At 41.3% G+C, this 18,843-nt stretch overlaps 1 protein-coding gene across 8 annotated transcripts in view; it reads right to left on the bottom strand.

Annotated features, from left to right (window-relative positions):
- Positions 1-147: 147 nt before the first annotated feature.
- RAB3IP (RAB3A interacting protein) overlaps positions 148-18,843 on the bottom strand; it is a 54,213-nt gene continuing 35,517 nt past the window's right edge. For all 8 annotated transcript variants that reach the window (XM_070052620.2, XM_070052623.2, XM_070052621.2 and 5 more), the window contains 7 exons: positions 11,010-11,087; positions 10,267-10,470; positions 8,040-8,168; positions 6,678-6,790; positions 4,726-4,825; positions 4,571-4,640; positions 148-504 (listed from right to left, as the gene is read on the bottom strand). In XM_070052620.2, coding sequence (XP_069908721.1) covers positions 422-504; positions 4,571-4,640; positions 4,726-4,825; positions 6,678-6,790; positions 8,040-8,168; positions 10,267-10,470; positions 11,010-11,087 — 777 coding nt within the window. In that variant the 3' untranslated portion in view covers positions 148-421. The remainder of the gene's footprint in view (positions 505-4,570; positions 4,641-4,725; positions 4,826-6,677; positions 6,791-8,039; positions 8,169-10,266; positions 10,471-11,009; positions 11,088-18,843) is intronic.

The following is an 18,843-nucleotide window of genomic DNA, read 5'->3' as shown; positions in this document are numbered from 1 at the left end:
ATAAAGTTAAGAGGTACAGAAAGTGAATCCTATCCACTCAGCCTCTCCCTTGCCTCTCAGAGGTTGCTGTGCAGCATAAAAATCACTATTAAATATATTCTGCTGACTCTAGATGCCATGTCTGAGCTCAAAGAGAAAACACACACAGTCAATCTAACATTTATTTATTTGGTGTTTGTTTTTGCAACTAGAAATTACAATCACTAGTACACCTGTAATTCTTTATAGTGTGTTCAACTAAAGAGTAAGCAAACACAGCATAAGTCAGTTAAAAAGAAATCACAGTATTTCTTAGTGTAATTTGCAAAAGAGGAGAAAAGTCTTGGGCCCACTCCTTGGAAATAAATATTGAGTAACCATAAAAATATGCAGTCATTTTTCAGTTGTTCAGAGAGGTTCATGCATGGTCCCACGCCGAGCATCAGAGTTCCTCTTTGAAATATCCCAGCTTTGCCAAGGACATCTCTTTTCTCAACTGCATAACTTCCCAAAACATCTGATCAACTGACAAACAGAAAAGACATGTAAATCATCAAGTACCATTATTTATTTTGTAATGTTTTGCTGAGAATTTCAAAGTTGCTGAAAAGCCAGCTGGGCATGTTCTAATGATATACCTATGCCTAAACTTTCAATACTTCACACAGACTTTTCCCGTGCACTTGTGTGGGCATCCAGGTGTTACCAATAAGCGGTATTTCACCTGTTTTGTCACAACTACTTGTTAGATATGGCAAAGACTATCACTTTAGCCCAAGAAAAAGCAGACATTTTGGTGTCCTGAGTAGACAGTAATGCTGGTGCCTTCAAAGAATCAGAGACACACAATTTGTTAAGTCAACAACAGGAGTCACTGTGCACTTACTCCTCATGTAGGATCTCTCTCCTTAGTGTGCTGTACATTGAGATTTAATGCTATAACTAGTACTCAAACAGTATTTTTCACTTTATGTTTCTGTGTGGGAGCAAACTGTTGAAATATTTACTTAATGTATGCTAAACTGATCTTCTGTATATAAAGAGAATTGAAAATGAATCTTGATGTGAATGGAAGGGGAGAGGGAGTGGGAAAGGGGAAGGTTGCGGGTGGGAGGGACGTTATGGGGAAGAAGCCATTGTAATCCATAAGCTGTACTTTGGAAATTTATATTCATTAAATAAAAGTTTGAAAGCAAAAAAAAAAAAAAACAGGTGAAGGGAAGGGAAGTGAGGGAAATTTAATTATGGCTTATATACTCAAATCAAACTAAGAGGGCAATTTAGAGTTAAAACTTCCCTAGATGAAGCGAACCTTAACCAGACATTTCTATATCAAGGTTTGAGAATGTATAATTTAATTAATCATTCTGGCATTAAGTTAAAAAAATATAAATCTTAAGATCAGGTTTAAAATGTATCATTACTTTACTGGGCAATCAATATGGAACAAATTATTTTTCTTGGTTCAGGAAATGCAAGCTCACAATCTGAAGCTTTTCTTTACCAGAAATTGATTTATTAGGGTAGGAAGGGCTCAGGCTTTAGTATCACGCTGCCTGCAACCCAACCTGACACTTGTCAAACATGTAACTTTGGGAAAGCTGCCAAACTTCTATCCTTTATTCTCATCTATAAAATGGAGATAAGAAGGTCACTTTCATGGAATTTGTTTTAAAGGTTAAATGATATAATCCCATGTAGGTATTTGGCACCTAGTATTAAAATTTTTTTTTCTTCTTCTTATTAAAAAAAAAAAAAAAAGAATCAGAGACACAGAGAGAGAGATGATGCGACTGGGATAGGTTTGTTAGAGAATCAACCTGAGAGGGGCCTCAGCCACAGAGATGCTCAATTGATTCTTATCAACCCAGAGACTTTCCAGCCCTGGCTTGCTAGATCTTGGCCATTCCACTCTTCATTAACACTAACAGAGGGTGAGCAGGAAAAAAGAAAACAAGAGACAATCTGGAAAGCTCGGTAACATTCTTTGTAACAACAGGAAAGGTTTATGTACGGCTCGAACTAGAAATAAATGATAATGTAGATTTCAATTAAGCTCCTGCTGCAAGAGGAAAAAAAGGCTGTCTCCGTATTTCTGACAGTGAAAGGTCTTCGTCTGACACGTGATCAGGTTAGACTGACAGATCAGCAGTTCTCTGCCAGGACAGTCTGACTCCTAGGGTCCGTGTGGCAATGTCTGCATATTTTTCATTGTCACACTTGGGGTTGCAACCGGCATCTAGTGAGTAAGGACCAGGAATGGAGTTAAACATTCTACAGTGCACAAGCCAGCTCCTTCCCACAAAGAACTATCCAGTTCAAAATGTCATACAGAGGGCTGGCACTGTAGTGCAGCGGGTTAAACTGCTGCCTGCAGAACCGACATCCCATATAGCATGGGTTCAAGACCCAGCTGCTCCACTTCTGATCCAATTCCCTGGTACTGTGCCTGGGAAAGCAGTGGAAGGTGGCCCAACTCTTTGGGCCTCTGCACCCACATGGGAGACCCAGAAGAAGCTCCTGGCTCCTGGCTTCAGACTGGTCCAGCTCCAGCCATATTAGCCATTTGGGAAGTGAACCAGTGAATGGAAGATCTCTCTGTCTGTCTCTCCCTCTCCCTCTCTCTCTCTCTGTAACTCCACCTTTCAAATAAATAAATAAGTCTTTAAAAATTGTCATACAGATCGAGCATCCCTTATCTAAAATGCTTGGGATTTTTTTCAGATCTTGGAATGTTCGCATATACATGATGAGGTACCTGGAGACAGCATCTAAGTCAAAACATGAAATTCATTTATGTATCATAGATACTCCATACTCATAGCCTGAAAGCAATATGGGTGCCAGCGTTGTGGCATAGTAAGTTAAGCTGCCGCCTGCGACACTGGCATCCTGTATGAGTGCTGGTTTGAATCCTGGCTGCTGCTCCAATTCCAATCCAGCTCCCTGATAATAGCCTGCGAAAAGCAGAGAAGATGGCCCAAGTGTTTGGGCCTCTGTCACCCCTGCGGGAGACCTGGAAATAGCTCCTGGCTCCAGGTTGGTCCTGCGTAGCCCAGCCCTGGCTATTGTGGCCATCTTGGGAGTGAACCAGCAGATGGAAGATCTCTGTTTATCTCTCCCTCTCTCTCTGTAGCTCTGACTTCAAATATAGAAATATAATTCTAGGATGCCTAGGTTTTGAATACAACTTGTCACATGAGGTCAAGTGTGGAATTTTCTAGGTATGATGTCAATGTCAGAACTAAAAAAGTTTCAGATTGTGAAGCATTTAGGATTTGGGATCAGGGATGCTCAGCCTGTAGCAGCAAGGTCAAGAAACCCTGCTTTAGGTGTGGCTGCACAGATACTAAACAGTTTAAAATCAGGAACACTTGTTTACTATAAACCCACACAGTATACACTGTTTCCCAAATACTGTGAAGTGGAAGGATAACAGAGACCAGGAGGGCAGCGCTTCTATCACCGTCCCCGCCACCTGCTGACACCTTCTGTGTTCACAAAGTAAAGTACTTTTCATCCATCTTCCCTACAAACCTTTTCACCAGGAGAAAAACCCGCTTGACAGTTTAACAACATAGGTCACCCAGTCTCCAGGATAAATCATATTATTCACCATTAGGTATTTAAAAAAGTCAATTTTATTAAAATCATAAAAAAGTGCTACACAGTTTAAAAGACTACTTTTATGCTATGCAGTCTTTTGAAATTAAACATTACTCAGTGACAAGTTTCATTCCCATTCTCTTAGATGTTTTAGACATTAAACTCCTACAACAGAGACTCTAAATGAAATGGGCTTTTTAGAACATAGAGTTTGGAAGAGCTACACTAACTTTTTATCAGCATAGCTGATTTTTCCATAGTATTAAGACTCGCTAGTTAACTGACTGAAACAATGCGTGCTTCTACTAATTTCTAAGCACAAGAATACCTTAAAAAACAAACAACATTATCTCCCATACCTTTGAATTTGAATGCTATTTCTGTTTTAAAACCACCACATGTACTCAGCTAACACTGCTTGGGAGCCGCCAGGCCCTATCAGTTTGTACACCTCACACTGAAGACATCTGGCTGGAAACCATCAGCAATAGTGGAAGACGGCACGCAAAGATTACCGCACTGCCAGGAGCCTCACTCTCCCGGACAGAGGATCTGCACATCCCTGCTGGCATAGAGGGCAGCACCTTGATTCCACCCAGAGCTACCCTAACTCACACGTGGAAGGAGAAAAGACAGGAAAAATCTGCTGTTAGCTCCACCATGGCTTCTATCAAAATAAACTGACCAATTCTAGGGTTTGCTCATTTTTCTCTCTTAAGAAATAAATCCAATGAGCTTTGTACTCTCCTTACATTTACCATCTAGTTTATCACGTCCCCCTTATGAGTGAGAACAGAGCCTGCTTAAAATTCAAAATTAAGATAATAATATGGCTAATACTAAAATTAAACATTTTGAAAGGGATATTCTCAAATTCTCCACACATTTTACTACAACTCTAAAAGTTTAATAAAGTTTATTTGAGCATTACTATGCCCTACACTTACTTTAATGTAAATATTTATAATGAACCAAGAACACTCACCATCCTGCTGTTTCACAAGTCCCTGCTGGATATATCGAATGTATGTAAAAAAGTTACACACAGAAGTGATCTAGGCCAGAAGGAAAAATGTCATGAATAGTTAAATGTTTTATGTTAAAGTGAACATTACTAAAATTCATGGTTAAGTCACTTACCCTATATCTGCAAAAAGGAGAAATATAATAATAGTTGCTTGAGTCCCCTAATTTAATTCTGTGTTTACAGGACTTACTCTGGCCGGTGAGAGCACATTTTCTGTAAAATAATGATAAAATTTCAGCTCTTAATAATTAAACACATTTCCCCCACCTTCTCCATTTACTAAGACAATCACTATTAGAGAACCCCCTACGTACCAGGCACTATGCAAGACGCTGGGCCACAGTGATATAAACGACATAGCTCTGACTTCAAGGGACTTAATACCATAGCACTAACCACGTTCTAGAAACAGAAGCTGGATGTTTTCAATGTACGCCCCATCCTGCAGTCATAAGCTGCAGGACAGCCCTCAGCTTTCCACCAGGACTTCCACTTCTCAGCTGACAAAAACCTAACAATGACTGTTCAAATCTCAAAACATGTAGAGTTAACAGCTTCCAGATGGGGTGTTGTGCGGTGGGGGTTGGTTGGTTTATATGCATTTAATATGGGACTTCAGGGGAAGTACAATGGCATATACCATGTTATAAAAATACTAAATTTTAACAGTTATATAAAGAGTGCACTACATTTCATTCCATCCTTTCAATTTGCATACTACAAACTCTAAAATTTGGTAGCAGGCTTTTCTGGCTTGGATTAGGCTATAAGCCTCTTGAGAGCAAAGACTGGTCTTGCTCATCTTTAAATTCCTGGCACCAAGCATGTGCCTGGCACACAGCAGAACTTCAGTGACTGCTGAATAAATGATGAGCCACCTGTCACTCTCCTGCTCCATCAGACGAAGCTGGCTTGTCCATCAGGCTGGACTTGCAGCAGCCCAGCTGTCACTCGCCTAAGCTAGGAACCTGGCTGAATACAACAAACATTCCTTATCAATGCAAAATGAGCACCACTCACAGTGAAATGAAATGGCCAGACGCATTTTATGACATTATACATTATGTGTAATGTATAATATAAATGTATATGTATTATATAAAGATAATACATTAAATGAACATTAAATCTCAGCTGTACTTACAGGAAATAGGTTACCAATGTGCTCCATATTATGAAAATGCTAGAATGGGCATTTGAAAGGGGATAATTTGGGAGGAACCATTCAAATCACACACTAACTCATTCTTATCTTTCAAGAGATTTTGTCAGGGCTTGCATTATGGCATAGAGGGCTAAGCCTCTGCCTGCAGTGTCAACATCCCATAAGGGTACCGGTTCTAGTCCCAGCTGCTCCTCTTCCAATCCAGCTCTCTGCTATGATCTGGGAAAGCAGTAGAAGATGGCCAAGTGTATAGGCCTCTGCACCCACGTGGGAGGCCTGGAAGAAGCTACTGGCTTTGGATCAGCCCAACTCTAGCCGTTGCAGCCATTTGGGGAGTGAATCAGTGGAGGGAAGACCTTTCTCTCTGTCTCTCCCTCTCACTGTTCCTAACTCTACCTCTCAAATAAATAAAATCTTTAAAAAAAAAGATTTTGTCTCAATATTTTTTTATTAAAAGCATATTCCTTTAATGATATGTAATAATGTTTAACAGCACTATCTTAGGTAGGGCAAAAAACAAATGCAAAATACAGTGTTAGAAGGTCTTGGAACTTCTAAAAGTATACTTTACACAAGAGGAAAAAGAACAATCAAACTCATCAAAATCAATTTACAAACTATTCTTCTAGAACCAGATATATACCATTCACCTACTATATTGTCTAATTTTGAAAGAGCTCTACTAAAGTGGTTATAAGTATCAATTTCTAAAATAATAAAAACAATGCTTCTTAAGTGACCTCATTTTTAAAGTCACTTGTAAACTGGGCATACCCAGTATATTTTTATTTGAGCCAGGATTCAATGCTACGTCTTCTGGCCTCCCAACTCCAAGCAACTCCAACACATAAGACTTCAAAAACTCAGTAGCTCCCGTGAGTCACAGGTGTAAAAACCTACTTTGGTCCTCCACATTCAACTGCAGAAGCTTTCACAAATCGAATCGGCTGCAGCCCCACTGGTTCAATGCTCAGGGTATTGTTTTCCACGGCCTCCAGAACAGCTGAAGCCAGCTTCAACAAAGTGAAAAGTATTAGACTTTATGCTTGCAGGAAAATACCAACGTTGTACTCCACAGTCATCTAATCTTATACATGATTCTTCCCCCAAGTTCCACTAGCTTGGCCTTAGCCAACAAGTAAGAAAGACATCGCATAATCTTAATTTGATTTCTCTTATAATTCAAGCACTGTTATGAAAGGCAATTCAGTTATGGTGAAATAACTTTTCTCATGACCTGGAGGAGGATTAAAGTTATTAATCCCAGTCTCTGTGTCCTCCCTACCTACAACTAAATACCCACTGTTAATGCCACTTCAAAATGAATATTCTAATGCCTTATGCCACTGAACACATGCAATTTTTTTGTGTGTTGGTCATTTATCACATAGCAGTATATGCTGGTTATGGCTATTACTTTCTGAACTTGCACATATGTGCACGAAGTAATTCACTGAATTATCAGATATTAGATCCCAGATGGAAAGGGCACAACCAATAAACAACAAATGAAAAAGGCACACTTCTCAAGCCTGCCAAGATTACGAACACTGAACGGCCCACCTGAATCCAGGCACACGGCCACAAACAACAACACAGATTCCTATCCAAAGTGTTACACAGTTAATCTGAACTTCTTCCTACAAATTAATGTTATAATTAAATCCTTGAAAGACTTAACTAAGACTCTCAGGATTAAATTTCTTCAATACTGACAGGATATTTGTGGATAAACCTTCCACATGCAAGAACAAATTTAATCTTCACATCTGTATAAAATTTTAAAAAATTTTCTATCAACCTAGTACATACTTCATTTTATCCTGTTAACACCCTTGGGACTTAAGCAAAGAGGGCATTATTTTTCATGCTTTAAAGAAGAAGAAAAGAAAAGAAGTGTGATTTCATCATGTACAGATAAACTCAACAAATGCCTTAAGCAGAATGTACAGAGAACTTCCTTATGCTGAATCTTGGACTACGAATCAAAAAATATAAGCCCTACTCCCATAGACATTTCATCCTTCTCTTGAACACAATGCAAGTCTCAGTATGAATGATGCTCTGCTCAAATAAGGAAAGATATTCAGTAATCAAATGCCAAGACATTAGGATCCTAATACAGGACGGAGAAAATGCTTGAGCATGACACTTCATGATAATCTACTTATATCAGATATATTAAAATATGGAACAGGACTTCATAAAACATACAGAATCAAATCTAATGTGTTCCCATTAACATGGAAAAAAAAAAGTTACCTCACTTTTCGAAAATGTCAAACACGGAAAGATATCTTCCTGATAGATTTTGTCTAAGAAAGGACACGTTCTGTCCATTGTTGGCTCATCCTTCCAAGACCTGAATTCATTATACAGAGACAGATCAGCCTAAACAAGCCAAAAGGAAACACATAAAAAAGTTTTAAAAAGTGCAAACAAAAAACCATTTTGTAAAACCAAAACATAATACAAATATTACTAAAAAAGAAATGCTCCTTATTTAACATAATGAACTGGACCATTCTTAATTATCTATAATATACAGTACCAACTTTTCTATAAGAAAACTGACTTTTAAGAAAACTGTCTGATGGGCCTAGTAGTATCCACATAGTATCCATGACGGTGTCCACTGATGCTGCCATTACCCTGTTGGAGCTCCTTTGAAGACACAGGTACGTACTGTTCTGAATATAAAAAAGGATAAGTATTTTCTGAAATTAATGAACAAGTACTTTGGAGTCAAGCTAAATAAAGTAAGAGTGAGACCTGATTTGAGGTCATAAGCTGACACTAATTGTTCTATTAACCTGGAGGCACTTAGTTTAAAAATGCCAAGATGCTTGCTGTGTAGGCAACTAGACAAAAAAGCACACACACAACCTACTAAACTATCTTAAAACTCAGCATTTATTTAAATAGTTCGGTACATCAAGTTAACTACCACCTGAACTATCCACAGAGGCGCCTGCCGGCACTGCCTTCCTAGCCACACCCGTGGCTGGCCATCCCCGGCTGCCCCTCTACAGTACATCTTCCCCAAGTCCTCTTCCCTACAGACCCTCAGGCTCCCTCGGCCCAGATCAGCACCTGCACCAGACACGCCAACCACCCCAGCACAGAGCAGTCTCACTGGTCCTCACACAGCGCCACACCAACCAGGTCCACAGTGCTGGGTGTGCTATAAACGCCCCACTGACAACAGCCGTGGCGGCCTCTCGGACGCTTAACCAGATGTGCAAGCAGTCTACACAAAGGCAAAAGAAGGCTGAGCATATCCAAGCTTTCCTATAGATTTCCTTTTAAGATATCAATGTGAGCTTTTTTCCTCCCAATTCAAATTCCTTGAATCAAAGTTAAGGGTAAGGAATTCCAAGATGGCGGAGTAGGGAGGGTGCTTATTGCTGTAGTCTAGAAGATAGTTTTAAAAAAGTGGAGAGGGGCTGGCAATGTGGTGTAGCGGGTAAAGCCACCGCCTGCAGTACCAGCACCCCTTATGGGCGCTGGTTTGAGTCCCAGCTGCTCCACTTCCAATCCAGCTTTCTGCTGCGGCCTGGGAAAGCTGTGGAAGATGGCCCAAGTCCTTGGGGCCCTGCACACACATGGGAGACCTGGAAGATGCTCCTGGCTCCTGACTTTTGGATTGGCACAGCTCCGGCCACTGTAGCCAATTGGGGAGTGAACCAGCAAATGGAAGACCTTTCTCTCTCTCTCTGCCTCTTCTCTTTTCTCTGTTATTCTCATTTTCAAATAAGTCTTTAAAAAAAAAAAAAAAAAAAAAGGCCGGCGCCGCGGCTCACTAGGCTAATCCTCCGCCTAGCGGCGCCGGCACACCGGGTTCTAGTCCCGGTCGGGGCGCCAGATTCTGTCCTGGCTGCCCCTCTTCCAGGCCAGCTCTCTGCTGTGGCCAGGGAGTGCAGTGGAGGATGGCCCAGGTGCTTGGGCCCTGCACCCCATGGGAGACCAGGATAAGTACCTGGCTCCTGGCTCCTGCCATCGGATCAGCGCGGTGCGCCGGCTGCAGCGGCCATTGGAGGGTGAACCAACGGCAAAGGAAGACCTTTCTCTCTGTCTCTCTCTCTCACTGTCCACTCTGCCTGTCAAAAAAAAAAAAAAAAAAAAAAAAAAAAGTGGAGAGAGTGCAGTCTCAGGGAAGAGTTACGGAGAAACTCCAGCAGCAAATCTGGATTAGGCAGATCGCTGACACCACCCACTCTCCTTCATACAAGCCATGACAGTGTGCTCCCTAGATGAAATAGTGAGATGAAGAAGCCTACCAAGTTTCCAGCAGGTTTTCCACAGTCAATCAGGTGGAGAATGGAACTGACGAACCCCTGAAAGCAGCCAGCTCTAGATAAAGCCTCCCCCCTCTTACTAGCACATATTTTGTACTCAAACCTTTGCCAGTAAAAACCACAACCGACATCTCAGTGCTGAGAACTGAAAGCATGAGGAGAGCCAGAGGGGACAGTCCTTGACGAGTTACCTCTTTGCAGTCTTTTACAATTGGCTGTATCACACTGAGGTCCTGATGACTGCCACTCATGGCACTGCTTGTACTTTTATTCCTCTGATGCCCCTTTTTAAACGGTGTCTTTCCACCTGGCAGAGGCTCCTGTGTAGGCGAGGTTGGAGAACTGGACAACACAAGCGTCTTCAGTGCAGCTACTTCAGCTTGAAGTACATCAATCTTGAAAAGAAACCAGCATCCTCGTCAGCACTACGTGTTTTGTGACAGATGCCCCTACATGTTAGCAATTTGGTCCAAACGCTTTCAAAGATGGAATTTAATTTGTACTTCCTGTGGACTAAGAAGATAAAACCAAGTTTTCTGATATTTTCCTATGATTCAGATTCAGCTAGTACTCACAACGTCAAATAAAATTATCCTATCTTATGATTGGTTCTAGTTTACTCCTAAAACAGTAAAATCTAGTACCACGTAGGTTCTTTTTCTCAGTGAGAAAATAAATATTAACATTAAAATGTGGTCATATAATTCTTTTAATGACACATGTGATACAGTGTTTTAAACCATTTGGTTCTAATATAAATGAACACCGATATAAACTATTTATTTCCCCATGGTAGCTATTTTTTTATATTTTTCCGCAGTTTCCAAATCTAAAACAACTTTCACAATCCGAACAAAATCCAATCGTTTTTTAGATACTAATAATCATCACTAATTTCCGTAACTTCTATACTGTAACAGCAGTGAAAACTTACTTTTCCTTGAGCTTCTTTCAGCTGTTTCTCTGCTGTTGCTTGCTTGACATTCGCTTCCCTCACCATCTTATGAGCTTCCTGAAAAAGTCAACATCTCAAGGCTTGGAAACAGCATTAGCATTTGTTTTCAAAAATCTTTCACCAGATGTCTGTGACTGAAGCAAAAATGCCTAACAAAATATAGCCTGAAAATAAGAATTTAATGTCAACTACAGGAACAGCAGTTGACATAAGACAAACCATTAGGAATTAAAACAGGTACCTTCTCCTAGGACCTATCACTATGCTTGTGTAACTATTCTGAATGTGATGAAGGAAAACAGAAGATGACCCACACGTCAAAGCCAGCTCATCTGAAGTCAGGTTTTTGTAATTTGCTCACAATATACATGAGGGTACTTCATTTTGTGAAAAACAGAATTCAAAGACAAGTTTACTTCGGTACAAAGAAAACTAAAATTCATGCTTATGAAAAATCTTTACATAATTCACAGAAAATATATCATGAAAAAAGCCTTATAGATAGGGTCTTAATTTTTTAGCACCATAAATGTGAAACTCCAGGTATTTAATTATTTTACTTATTTAATATCTATTCATCAAAGATTTACAAGTGACATTTCTTTGTGAATACTGTTCTAGGTGCTGATAATACACTGAGAAAAGAGACAAAACCCCTGCTCTTAAGGAACTAAGACTGCATTCTAATAATCAATAAAACACCAAGTAAGAACTATAGATTTGGAGTTGGTACTGTGGTGCACCAGGTTAAGCCACTACTTTTGATGCCAACATCCCATGTCCCCAGTTGGCTCATGTCCCCAGCTACTCCACTTAAAATCTGGCTTCCTGCCAACGTGCCTGGGAAGGCAGTGGAAGATGTGACTGAGTTCCTGCCACCCACTTAAGGGACCTAGCTGGAGTTCCTGGCTCTGACCTGGGCCAGAGCTAGCTGTTACAGGCATCTGTTGCAGCTACTTAGGGAGTGAACCAAATTACAGATTCACATTCTCTTTCTCTCTGTTGCTCTGCCTTTCAAATGAGTGAGTAAATAATTTTTAAAACAACAGAATTATAGGTTTTATTCTAAGTGTGACTTGAAGTCTTACTTTCTTTTAAGGAGGTGACACGATCTTATCTGTATTTTATGCTGCTCTATGGAATACTCCCTCTGAGGGAGTACATGGATTCAGAGAGCACAGGGTGCTATAATCCCCTGGGATGTAAGAGCTTCTATTTTAGAACTTCAATCTACACTTTATTGAAAGAAGAAAAGGAGGGGAGGCAGGAGGGCCAGGAGGAAGGGAGGAAAGACAGAGGGAAGAGAGGAAGCATGCTTTAATAATTAATAAATACACAGTTGACAATGCCACCCTTACTAGGTCCATCAACTGCTCAGTGGCACAGTGGAAGCTCTCCACAGCAGAATGTGAGTGACATTCCTACTTGTTTATGCTCTTACAAGTATTGTAATAATTGCAGTCTCTCTGTGCCCTTGTATGTGAATATATAGGTCACATCATTTTAAATATGAGAATTTTACTATCAGTGATTTATAATGAAATGAGATTAACCACAAAAATATTCCATGTATGCTGGCTATCTTGGCAAAGCCCTTAAGAACTGTCATATTTAATGATGAGCTAAGCACGTTTCTTTCAAAAATAACAAATGTTTCACAGCAGTGCTGAGTTTTTCTGGAATGATAAATGGTTGTCAACAGATGACTAGTTGGCAGATATTTTTAAAATAATACTAGCTAATCTGGCCCTTCAAGATGAGCAACTCTCTAACTATAAATGCAAAAGTAACTCATGCTATGAAGAGAACATTTGTTTAAATACTTAGAAATGAACTCTGCATACAATTTGGATCAAACTTCTAGCAGAAAACAATTAGAAAAGCTGAGAAGTTTTTTTTTTTTTTTTAATGTATTTGGAAGAACTAGAGAGCCTCCAAAGTAGTGATGAATTAGAGGCCAAGATCCAGAAGAATGAGGTGAAATTTGAGGTGATTTACCCCCTTAAATATACTAAGGGGTATAGTGAAAAGGTATAGCATGCATATAACTAGAGTCCCAAGAGGAAGAGAGAATTAGACCGAGGCAAAAGACAATGCATAGGATTTTGCAAATCAACAAGAGACATCAAATGTTAGATTCAAATAAAGTTTGAAAAATTTTCTATTACTCTATTCTTCTAAAGCTGAAAATAATTCACCATTTATATCAAGAGTCAGCAAACGTTTTCTATAAAGGGTCAAGCCTTGGGGCCGGCACTGTGGCACAGTGGGCTAAAGCCCCGGCATGAAGCACCGGCATCCCAAATGGACGTCAGTTCTAGTCCTGGCTGCTCCTCTTCCCATCTAGCTCTCTCCTATGGCCTGGGAAAGCAGTAGAAGATGGCCCAAGTCCTTGGTCCCTGCACCCGCGTGGGAGACCCAGAAGAAGCTCCTGGCTTCTGGCTTCAGATCGGCGCAGCTGTAGCCGTTGCAGCCATGTGGGGAGTGAACCAGTGAATGGAAGGCCTGTCTCCACCTCTCTCTGTAACTCTTTCAATTAAATAAATCAAATCTTTTTTAAAAAAATAAAGGGTCAAGCTTTAAGTATTCTTCAATATAAGCACCACTAACGGTCTCTGTTGAAACTACTCAACTCAGTCTTAGCTGATACACAAATGCATGTGGCTGCCTCAGTAAAAAATTTTATGGGCACTGAAATTTGCATTTCATTATCTTTTTTTTTTTTAACATATCCATTATCTCACAGGGTTACCTCTTCTTTTTCTACTGGTGGTGTGAACAATCGGGATGTATCTTCTAAGCAAATTTCAAACATACAATGGTCGCCATGCTGTTATTAGTTAGGTCCCCAGAATTTATTCACTGTGCACAACTGAAAACTTACATCATTTGCCCAGCATCTCCCATTTCCCCCAGCCCCCACCCCCACAAAGTACAAACCTACTCTGTGCTTCTATGAGTTCGACTATTTTAGATTCCACACAGGTGAGCTCGTACAGCGTTTGTCCTTCTTCCTGTGTTTGGCTTACTTAGCATAATGGCCTCCAGCTTCATCCATGTCGTCACAAATGACAGACTTAAGCATATCATGCTTTCTTCCTTCATTCCTAAGTTCTTTTGACAACTGAGAGTAACACAGCAATGAACATAGGAATACAGATAGCTCAGCAAGATCCTGCTTTTATTTCTATGTATCTATAGTCAGAAGTGGGACTGTTGGATCTAATGCTAACTCATATCTAATGCTATCTCATAACTTTTGGGGGAAGAACCTCCTTACTGTTTTCCATAATGATTGTACTAATTTACATTCTACCAACAATGTTCCTTTATTCTGTATTCTTGTCAACACTTGCTATCGTTTATATTTTGATGATAGTGCCTTTAACAGGCATGATGTGATATCGCTTTAGGGTTCTGATTGCATTCACCTGACCACTAGTGATGCTGAGCACCTTCTCAACCATCTGCTGGTCATCTCTATGACTTCTTAAGAGAAATGACTACTCAGGTCCTTAGTTCAGTTTTTAATTTGGTTATCTGGGTTTCTGTTTTTGCCTCTAACTTCCTTATATATTTTGAATATTAACCCCTTATCAGATATATGGTTTGCAAATGTTTTCTCCCATTCAGTAGGTTATCTTTCCATGTTGTTGACTGTTGTGCATAAGTTTACTTTTAAAAAAAAAAATATTTACTTGAAAGTCAGAGTTACACAGAGAGAAGAGAGGCAGAGAAAGAAAGAGGTCTTCCATTCCACTGGTTCATTCCCCAAATGACTGCAATGGCCACAGCTGAGCTGATCCAAAGCCAGGAACCAGGAGCTTCTTCCAGGTCTCCCACATGGGTGCAGGGGCCCAAGGACTTGGGCCATCCTCTACTGCTTTCCTAGGCAATAGCAGAGAGCTGGATGGGAAGAGGAGCAGCCAGGACTAGAACCGGCGCCTATATGGGATGCCGGTAACGCAGGCTGGGGCTTTAACCCGCTGTGCCACAGCACCAGCCCCCAGAAGTGTTTTACTTTCATGCACTCCTACTTATGTATTTCTGCTTTTATTGTAATATCTGAAAAGTCACTGTGCAGACATGCCAGCCGCAGCAGCCATTGGGGGGTTAACCAAGAAGGTTTTTCCCTGTTTTAGTTTTACGGTTTTAGGTCTTATATTTACCCTTTCATCCTATTTGAGTTAATTTTATCATGGTGTGAGATAAAAGCCAATTTCATTTATCTGCATACAGATATCCAATTTTCCCAGAATCACTTTTTTTTTTCCCAGAAATCTTTTACTTAAGATAAACAGGCCAGTGCCGTGGCTCAATAGGCTAATACTCCACCTGCAGCGCAAGCACACGAGGTTCTAGTCCCAGTTGGGGCGCCAGATTCTGTCCCGGTTGCTCCTCTTCCTGTCCAGCTCTCTGCTGTGGCCTGGGAGTACAGTGGAGGATGGCCCAAGTGCTTGGGCCTTGCACCCACATGGGAGACCAGGAGAAGCACCTGGCTCCTGGCTTCAGATCAGCGCAGTGCACTGGCCGCAGCGGCCATTGAGAGGTGAACCAACAGAAAAAGAAGACCTTTCTCTCTGTCTCTCTCTCTCATACTGACCACTCTGTCAAAAAAAAAAAAAAAAAAGATATACAAACTTCTGGGGTTGGCACTGTGGCATAGTGGGTAAAGCCATCGCCTAAAGTGCTGGCATCCCATATGGGCGCCAGTTTGAGTCCCGGCTGCTCCACTGCTGATCCAGCTCTCTGCCGTGGCCTGGGAAAGCAGAAGATGGCCTCAGTCCTTGGGCCCCTGCACTCACGTGGTAGACCCAGAAGATGCTCCTGGCTTCGGATCAGCATAGCTCTGGCTGTTGTGGCCAATTGGAGAGCGAACCAGCGGATGGAAGATCGATCGATTGCGCTCTCTCTCTCTCTCTCTCTCTCTCTGCCTCTCCTTCTCTGTGTAACTCTTTCAAATAAATAAATAAAGCTTTTTTTAAAAAGGTATACAGGTGGCTGGCGCTGTGGCACAGCGGGTTAATGCCCTGGCCTGAAGCACTGGCATCCCATATGGGTGCTGGTTTGAGTCCCGGCTGCTCCACTTCTGATCCAGTTCTCTGCTGTGGCCTGGGAAAGCAGAAGATGGCCCATGCACCCACGTGGGAGACCCGGAAGAAGTTCCTGGCTTCTGGCTTTGGATAGGCACAGTTCTGGCTATTGTGGCCATTTGGGGAGTGAACCAGCAAATGGAAGACCTCTCTCTCTCTCTCGTCTCTAACTCTGACTTTCAAATAAATAATCTTTTAAAAATGTGTACAAACTTCATGCATTCATAAGTACATTAGGAACATACTGATTCTTCCCACCGCACCCAGTCTCCCACCCACGCTCCCATCCCTCTTCTTCCTCCCTCTCCTATTCCCATTCTTAGTTTTTATTAAGATCTGTTTTCAATTAACTTTATACACATGACTAATGCTATACTAAGTAGAGTTCAACAAACTGTATTAAAAAAAAGGCTGTTCCTCAATAGTTGAGTCAAGGGCTGTTAAAAGTTATTGCATCTCAAACTGTCACTTTCACTTTTATAGAATACCTTTTAGGTGCTCTATTAGTTAGCACAGATCAGGGAGAACATATAGTATGTGTCCTTTTGGGACCGGCTTATTTCACTAACTATGATGTTCTTCAGTTTCATCCATTTTGTTGCAAATATTCAGATTTCGGGTTTTTTTTTTTTTTACTGCTGTGTAGTATTCCATGGTGTACATATCACATGATTTCTCTACGCAGTCTTCAGTTGATGGACACCTGGGTTGATTCCATATCTTAGCTATTGTGAACTGAACTGCAATAAACATGGGGGTGCAGGTAACGCTTTCATATGCTGATTTCTTTTCCATTGGATAAATTCCTAGGAGTGGAATGGCTGGATCATATGGTAGGCCTAAATTCAGATTTCTGAGGTATCTCCATACTGTCTTCCACAGTGGCTCTGCCAGTTTACATTCCCACCAACAGTGGATTAGGATACCTTTTCCCTACATCCTCACCAGCACTTGTTTTTGATGATTTATGTAAAAAAGCCATTCTAACTGTGGTGAGGTGAAACCTCATTGTGGTTTTGACTTGCATTTCTCTTAAGGCTAGTGATCCTGAGCATTGTTTCATGTGCTTGTTGGCCATCTGGATTCCTTCTTTTGAAAAATGCCTGCGTAAGTCCTTTACGCATCTCTTAACTGGGTTGTTTTGTTGTTGAGTTTCTTGATTTCTTCACATATTATATATTAATCCTTTATCAGTTGCATAATTTGCAAATATTCTAATATTTTCTCCCATTCTGTCAGTTGCCTCTTCATTTGGCTGAGTGTTTCTTTTGCAGTACAGAAACTTCTCAATATGCTGTAATCCCATTTGCCAATTTTGGCTTTGATTGCCTGTGCCTCTGGAGTCTTTTCCAAGAACTCTTTGCCTATGCCAATGTCTTGCAGGGTTTCCCCAATGTGTTCTAATAACTTGCCAGCTTCACTTATAGAAGAGATTGTCCTTTCCCCATTGGGAAAGGCACACTTGTTAAAGACCAGTTGACAAGAGGCCAGTGTTGTGGCATGGAATCCCATATGGGTTCCGGTTCAAGTCCTGGCTGCTCCACTTCTGATCACACTCCCTGCTAATGCACCTGGGAAAGCAGCAGATGGGCCAAGTGCTTGGGCCCTGTTACCTACATGGGAGACCTAGAGGAAGCTATTGGATCCTGGCTTCAGTTTGACCCAGCCCTGGCTGTTGTGGCCATTTGAGGAGTGAACCAGCAGGTAGAAAAAAAGATCAATCTCTCTCTCCAACCCTCTTCTCTGTGACTCTCTCATATAAATAAAATAAGCCTTTTAAATTATGGGCTCTCTATTCTGTTCCATTGATCTGTCTGGTTTTTCATCACTGTCATACTGCTTTGATTACTGTAGCTTTGCAGTATATTTTGAAACCCAGAAGTTTGATGCATCTGGATTTATTTTGCTTGCACAAGATTGCTGTAGCTTTTCAGATCCTCTGTGGTTCCCTAAGAATTTTAGGATTTTTTTTTTGTATTTCTGTAAAGAATGACATTTTGATAGGAACTACACTGTATTTGTAGATCCCTCTGAATATGGATAATTCAAGAGTAATCTGGAGCTGGCACTGTGGCACAGGAGGTTAAGCTGTCATCTGCAGTGCTAGAATCCAGTATCAGCACCAGTTCCAGTCCTGGCTGCTCCATTCCCATCCAGCTCCCTGCTAATGTGCCTGGGAAAGCAGCAGAAGATGGCCCAAGGACTTGGGCCCCTGCACCTACATGGGAGACCCAGAAGAAGCTCCTGGATTTGGCATGGCATAGCCTTGGCCATCACGGACATGTGGGGAGTAAACCAGCAGATGGAAGATTCTCTCCTGTCCCTAACTCTTTCAAATAAATAAATCTTTAAAAAAAACACAGTAATTCTTCCAACCTGTGACATGTCTTGCCGCACATCCATGTCTTAATTCATCACATATAATTTTTATAGTGTACAAGCCTTTCTCTTTACTTTTGGTTTTTTTTGTTTTGACAGGCAGAGTGGACAGTGAGAGACAGACAGAGAAAGGTCTTCCTTTCGCCGTTGGTTCACCCTCCAATGGCTGCCACGGCTGGCAGCTGCGGCCGGCGCACTGCGCTGATCCGAAGCCAGGAGCCAGGTGCTTTCCCTGGTCTCCCATGGGGTGCAGGGCCCAAGCACTTGGGCCATCCTCCACTACACTCCCGGGCCACAGCAGAGAGCTGGCCTGGAAGAGGGGCAACCGGCACAGAATCCGG

Source organism: Oryctolagus cuniculus, chromosome 11 (assembly GCF_051225735.1).
Source record: "Oryctolagus cuniculus isolate XC-2025 breed Fujian yellow rabbit chromosome 11, ASM5122573v1, whole genome shotgun sequence".
Taxonomy (NCBI): Eukaryota; Metazoa; Chordata; class Mammalia; order Lagomorpha; family Leporidae; genus Oryctolagus; species Oryctolagus cuniculus.
This window is presented reverse-complemented; position numbering and strand designations above follow the sequence as displayed.